Raw genomic sequence first — 7549 nt, forward strand, 5'->3', positions numbered from 1 at the left:
AAGACAGCTATCTTTGTCTACATTTTAAAAATAAAGTTTATTTTCTTTCCAACATCTCTTTTATACTCAATTGTCAAGCTCTCTTCCAGTACACTTTGTCAAATGGAGATTGTCCCACGACAAGTGGTTATCAATATAGCATTCTATAGGTATGTTGTCTTCTTCAATTGTCCTTTATCTAAGTGATACTTTAAAATGTTGATAAAATGTCTCCATAGCTTAGGAACTTTTAACTCCTCCATCTATTCATTCAGTGATCAGGTTAATAGACAAAATTTATCATTTCTTCCCACTGAAAATATAATAAATCCTGCAGAAGTTGAATAACCATCAAGATAAAGTCCCCATAGTACCAGGGGACCATTAGGCTACTCTCTCATGAGATAGAAATGGCTGGTGGTGGTTTAACCTGACAGTCATCCACCTCAGATGAGAAGAGAGGTTGAGAAGGTAGAACTTTCAGCTGGTATACATAGAAGAACTTCCTCGTGGAATTGGTGTGATCTTATCAATAAACTCCATGGTGCAGTCTTCTATGGAAGAATTATCCAATTTTCTGAATTTATTAATGCATGACCAAGCCCCATAGTCATTCAATAAGTAATCTTTCATTTATGTTTTCTAATAAAGTTTAACAAAATGCTGAAACTTTCTTCAGTATCCAGTTGCTGAACGTCTGATCCTGCTTCTGATAAGAAGCAGAAGTACAAGGAGTTTTCCTTGCTTCCTCTATGATCGATGTCTATTTTCTACTAATCATAAATTTTCACTTCACAAAATAGCAGGGGTAAATCATTTGTTGACTTTAAACCTGGTTTCAATCTTCTTTGTTAAAAAGACTCGTCAATCATAGTCTTCTCAAGGTAATCCAACTCCAAAAGTAAACCTTAATCTCCACCCTCAGTTTTCAGAAACCCATCTTCTGCTATCAATGTTGGGAGATCGCCAACAGTACTTGTGAAGAATATATCACAACAAGAATGCTTTTGGTGGACACCGTTTATTACTTGTGACAGCACTCTCTATTCTAAATTTCCTTTTCTTTCCCAATCCCACTCCCTTTGTGCTGGCTGGCTAATTGTTCTTTGTATGCACACCTAAGTATTCTTTTAATAAACCATAAATTTGACTAATACAAGCCAAATTTAAATAAAACATAAGGAGCACTGTAACTTAATTCAAAATTTCAAAAGAAGCCGTGAAAATTTTAAATTAAAATGTCTTCGGAAAGATTATTAATATACCCCAGCCCCTGTGGTGCCCACCAATCATGAAAAACCTTAAGTGAGCCAGTGGGCAGTGCTTACTCCCTCTCCAAGGGCACCAGAGCACTGACTTTACTCCAATAGAGATAAACAGCTCTCAGCCTGGTTTCTTGGCAGTATGTTGGCTGGTCTCCTGTTGGCTCATGGAGGTGTCGCGGTTCGGTGTGCGAATGGATCCTGCCTGGGCACATTTCAGAGGCACTGAGGGAGATCGGAGAGGTGGCAGTTTAAGCAGCAGCAATGGCATCTGTGGTGGTGGTGTCGAGAACAGACAGCTGGGGTCTCCCTGGAGAGCGGGATAAGCGGATGACTCATCAAAGCTTGTTGAACTCTTGACTTACTCCTTTATTTTCCTTGTTTAAACTACTAAAGACTTCAATGTAAACTGTTACCTTTCTTTTCTACTATTCTATGAAAAAATGCTTACTTCTTAACTCTCGTTTCCCTTATTACTTTGTACCTGTGCTTTTTTTTGTACCTAGGTACCTTGGTACCTAAGATGGTGCGATGAGTGGTGACGTTATACTTTTCACTGTTTTCCTGTACTTGAGCACCTGTGACAATAAAATCTAAAATCAAAAATCTAAAACTAAATCTGAGCATGAGCAATATCTAAGGCCTGTTTACTTTGTTACATTCAACTCTTCTCATTATTCAATTTCTAGGTATCTTTAGATAAGGCTACCAAAACTGTTCATAGCATTCCAGCTGTGACTTGACTAGTCATTTTATAATTTTAACAAAACCTCCCTGCTTTTGTATTCCATTCCCTTTGTAATAAAGGCCAACATTCCATTTGCCTTCCCTATTACCAGCTGAAATTGGATGCCAGTTTCTTGTGATTCATGAACAATGACTCCCAAATCCCTTTCCTTTCTGCAGTCTTTTACCATTTAAATAATATTCAACTCCTCTACTGTTCCTGCCAAAGTGCATAACCTTACATTTCCCTACATTATATTCCATCTGCCAAGTTTTCACTCATTTGTTTAAACTGTCAAATCTCTCTTCAGATTCTTTCTGTCATCCTCACTACTTGCCTTTCTAAGTATTTTTGTGTCATCTGAAATCTTGGCTATTGCACATTCACTCTCCTCATCCAAGTCATTAGTATATCTTGGAAATAATTGTGCCCCTAGAACTGATCCCTGTGGCATACCATTCATTACAGTTTGCCATCCTTATCCCAACTCTGACTTATAATTAGTTAGCCAATCCTCTAACCATTGTCTCCAACACCATGGGTTCTCATCATATTAAGTAGCCTAATGTGTAGTACCTTACCAAACATGTTCTGAAAATCCAAATATATTACATCCATTGCTTCCCCTTTATCTATTCTACTTGTTACCTCCTCAAAGAATTATCGTAATTTTTTAACGTATGATTTTCCCTTCATGAGACCAAGCTGACTCTGATCACATTATTGATTTCTAATTGCTCTGTTATTTTATACTTTATAATAGATACTAACATTTTCCCAATAACAGATGTTAAGCTAACTGGCCTATAGTTAACTACTTTTTGTCTCGTTTCCTTTTTTAAATAAATGTGTGACATTGGCAGTTTTCCAAACGTCTGGGACTTTTCCGGAATCTATGAGCCTTTAGGTAGAAAGGGAGAGAAGTCATGGAATTAAATCAAAATCTTTATTCCAAACATGAATCTAAACATCACCTATTTTAAACAGCCTTTACAAAGTGTAAGCTCTTGGGTCAGTTGACCAATTAAAAATTGATCTAATGAGTTGGCATGAACTGGCACGTTAAGAAAATATAGCTTGCAATGAAACAAGTCACTTAGATCTCCTTATTGAGGGTGCACAAAGAAAAACACAGGAAATATAAATCTTATAAATGTTTTATATTCTTTCCAGGTAATGAAATTTAAAATGATCAAATAAAAACTTTTTTTTGGTTAAAACTTCAACCAAAATTGCTACATAAATCTTTCTTCCACATGGGAAACTCCCTGCAAAAATGTACAGACACAGAATTGGAGCATATTTTTATGTACTTCCCAGCAAGCAAAGAGTAATATTTCAACAAGGAGAATGGTTAGAAGTTATTGCTAATCAACAGCAACAAATTATGTTTGCAAATGTCTTTAATGTTGTAAATTATCCCTCAGATGTAGGAGGAATGTCATTCTTAAGAAGGAAGGTGACCAGCAATTTAGTAAAAGAGAGGGCTTCTCATAGAAGAGAGGTTGGAGAAGAGAGAAATTTAGAGAACATTGGGCCTGGGCATTTAAAGGCATAGTCACTTCAAGACAGTAAGAAGAAATGGGGATGAACAAGAGAAATTGTAAAAACCAAAATAACTGCAGATGCTGTAAATCAGAAACAAAGCAGAAGTTAATGGAAAAGCTCAGCAGGTCTGGCAGCATCTGTGAAGAAAAAATCAGAGTTAACGTTTCGGGTCCGGTGACCCTTCCTCAGAACGTGTATTCTGGGGATATGATAAGGCTGGAGGAGGTTATTGGGATGTGGGGTGACAAGGCTTTGAAAGAATTTGAAGACAAGGATAAAAGTTCAAAACTTGCAGGATTCATTTAAAAATTCAGAAGCACTGTTCATTAATAGCATAACTTGGTATGTGACCATTTCATACTGGCTAGAAATTTCCAGGTTAACTCCCTGGCCTGTAATGACCGTTAAAGCCAAAACATGAGTAAAGCTGTCCTCTCCCTGTTTAGTATAAGCAACAACAAGAAAGGTGAGAAAATAATGGGGAGAATGAAAAAAAATCAGAATACCGACATCAAGAAAAATCTTTGAAATCTCCCCCTCAAGTCTGAACTGTTGACTTTAGAATCTTGCCAATATGCAGCAACTATCTTATTTCAAGGCATTTGCTTCTCATCAAAGCCCCAATTTACCTTATTTATAAAGCACTTCCAATTATCCTCTCCTTTCCCAAGAAACTAGACAGTCTGACATGTAGATCAATGTGGATACCTGGCCACTGCAGCTCACTGAATACTTGTCCCAGGCATCATCTGCTTCTGATAATAACATATCTGCGTGCTCCATGGTCTTAAATCTCCTCGACCCATCTCACACGCACAATATTGGCAAAATACCATCCTCACCACATTATAATGCATGCTCTTGGACCAACTCACACACCACTTCAGTCCTTAACACTTTACTTTGGTGCTGAAGAATACCTATAGTTTGCATGCTTCTGCCAGTTTACTTTGCATGCAGACACACACACACACACAAACACACACACACACACACACACACACCTCATCCATCTGCACAGGATGCATCTTACGGATCTTATCTTGCTTTCTTAGTGCTCACTTATTTTGTACTTACCTGAGGCTGCCATCCTCTGTGTACTTCTCATTGCTTTCTTAGGGAACACTGCCTGACGTGAAGACTTACAGGCTACCAGGTTCTCTGCAGGTTACCTTGCTTTTTGAGTCCGCAGGGGCTTTTATTGCTCAGTTACAGGCTGACAGCCTTTTAGCTTGCATTGCTTTTCAACACAAAATAAGATACAGGCAGCTGTCGCAATGGTGAGCATGGAAAATCAAGTGGACGGACATGTCAGTGTATGTCCTGTACTATATGCCAGCAAACACACCGCATGTGCTTTAAGCAAATGGCCATGTGGAACTCAAAGGGGAGCATTCCTTAATTGTGTGAGGGGATTACAGTCAATCAGAAGATGCTGCCACAACCAAGCAAGAGACTCATCTGATTCTAATGTGGGGATTGACCATGGTTAGCCAGGCAATTTTTCCTACCAGAGTCTGGGGTTCTGCGTCCTTGCAATCCAAGGACTGGGACACAATCAATCTTGCAGGACACTTGCAACCAATCTGGGGATTACAGATAAATCAGTTTCGGTGCTATGGAGATATTCAGGGTCTGGTCCATGGTCAGTCGGGGCCGTCCTACAAAGTCAGTCATGGTGGGGGGGTGGAGTGGGCGGGTCGTGGGGGGCGCACATAGTCCTGAGGTCTTACTTTTCAGAAGGTAGTTCATGGTGTTCGAGGGAAAGCAGGCAACTTGAGTCTTGGTATAAACTTCATTATATTGGCTCATTGAAGGAATGGTGACAGTGCAAGGGGGTAGATGGAGATAGTAGGATGCCACCTCACAATGAATAGGAGGGGACTGGGATCTCTGAAAAGGGGACCTCTATATGGGCAAGGGCTAACAAAGGCATGGGTAAAGTGGATACATTATTATTTATATAAAGAGGCTCAACAAAAATAGGAAAAGTTTGCAAGTCAAAGAGGCCACATGGATAACAATTCAAAACAGGACATGAAGGATGGGGAGGATATACATACATCAGAGGCAGAGCCTGCATATCACTCAAGTTATACTTTTTAAAAGACTCTTTAAACAGAAACTAACTCAATACTTTGATGTGAACATTTTATTTCAGTTAGCTACACTCCATCAAACTCTCACTGATTACTATTTGCCCATATTTACACAATTATTTCAAACCCAATCTATTCTTAATTAATACATCCATCACCTGCTCCCTGACATAGATAAACAAAAAGTTACAGAGATTATGGCTGGAGAAAAAAAAATTAGGGGAACACAGTTCAACAGCAGTAGTCCACAGGGTTCAATGAGGTGTCCTTTTGCTTCCCGCTCTGTAACTGGATCCTCAACTTCCTGACTCATCAATCACAATCAATAAGAATAAGCAACAACACCACCTCCACCATAATCCACAACACCATTGCCCACAAGCCTGCATATTCAGCCATGGTGTGACTGTGTGGCCAAATTCCACCACATTTACAAGTTTGTTGTCAAAACCACCATTTTAGGTCAGATCTCCAACAATGACAGACAGAGTACAGGAGAGAGATTGAGTACTTAGTGGCATGGTGCAAAGACAACATCTCTCCGTCAACATCAGCAAAATGAAGGAGTTGGCCATTGACTTCAGGAAATGGAGTGGAGGGTGCACCCCTGTCCATATCAATGGTGCTGAGGTGGAAATGGTCAACAGCATCAAAGTCCTGGGAGGGATGATCACCAACAATTTGTCCTGGTCCACCTATATCGATGCGACAGTCAAGAAAGCACAGTGACACCTCTACTTCCTCAGGAGACTGAGGAAATTCGGCATGTCCACAAGGACTCTTACTAATTTTTATAGATGCACTGTAGAAAGCATCCTATCTGGATGCATCACAGAGTAATATGGCAACCAAACTCTTGAATTGAACCGCTGCGGGTTTTGAAACCACATAGAGGGGAGATGTAGAGGGGCCAGGCACCTCTGCAGTGCCCCAAGAAGAATCTTATAATGGGTCTTGTCTGTTGCTCTTGATCTCACTGGATGCCAGCTGGCATCACTCTGTCTCCCTGAGAGGAAGTGGCACCTGGAGTGAAGTCAGGGACGCTCGTCTCTAAGTCACTTTCATAATGATGCTGAGCACCCCTGGATAAAACAATTCAGTGCAGGTCCTGAATGTGAGGGATTTGGCTGTCTATGCTGGTCACCAACCTGACCATCGAGACAGCTGAGCACATTCATTCCACATTCAACATGGCACTGGGAACATTGGTGGGCTCCTCCAACATCCTTTTGATGCCTGGCAGATTCATCAGCAAAGTGTAAGACCTCGTTTGTTCTGCTATGAATATGCTCCTGCTGCTGATTCAAAACCTCAGCACTTCTGCACATCGATTGTTCCCAAGTGTAAGTTTCTCACTTTTAGTGGATGTGCTCTCATTGCAGGATCTCTTATCTCAAATACAATCCTGCCTTTAATGACATCATCATTACACAAAGTCATGGGTTTCTGCAAGCTGAATTAATGATGTTATGTACTAATCAATGGTAACTTTTGCATTTTAATCCTTAATATTGAATATGTACCACACATAAGTAGCATTCACTTGGGACTCAAAGCATGCCTTCAAACTTTGGAATTTTTTCCATGTGTTCTTTCTGCTCTTTCAGAGCAATTTAGGGTCTCTTTCCAGCAGTGATTAAAGTGTAGCAATATGCAAATGATATGGTTTACTCAGTAAATGCACCACAATTTCATAATTTTGCCATTGTACATGGAAGAAATTCCAGTTTTGCTTCAAATCCTGACACTGGTGCAGAAGCTGGTAAGAGCAAAGCTGTAGCCATTTTGTCTTGACCAGTGTTTTATCCATGTCTTACTTTGTTGCGAGATAGTAACAACTGCCGATGCTGGAGTCAGAGATAACACAGTGTGGAGCTGGAGGAGCACAGCAGGCCAGGCAGCATCAGAGGAGCAGGAAAGTTGGCGTTTCAGGT

The 7549-nt window shown here is 40.1% G+C and overlaps 1 protein-coding gene across 1 annotated transcript in view; it reads left to right on the forward strand.

Moving 5' to 3' along the window:
- Positions 1 to 5553: 5553 nt before the first annotated feature.
- The window catches only part of LOC109920475 (actin-like), an 8692-nt gene continuing 6696 nt past the window's right edge, over positions 5554 to 7549 (forward strand). Inside the window, exon 1 of the mRNA XM_020520514.1 lies at positions 5554 to 5571. Coding sequence (XP_020376103.1) covers positions 5554 to 5571 — 18 coding nt within the window. The remainder of the gene's footprint in view (positions 5572 to 7549) is intronic.

This window comes from Rhincodon typus, chromosome 31 (genome assembly GCF_021869965.1).
Source record: "Rhincodon typus isolate 14 chromosome 31, sRhiTyp1.1, whole genome shotgun sequence".
Classification (NCBI taxonomy): domain Eukaryota; kingdom Metazoa; phylum Chordata; class Chondrichthyes; order Orectolobiformes; family Rhincodontidae; genus Rhincodon; species Rhincodon typus.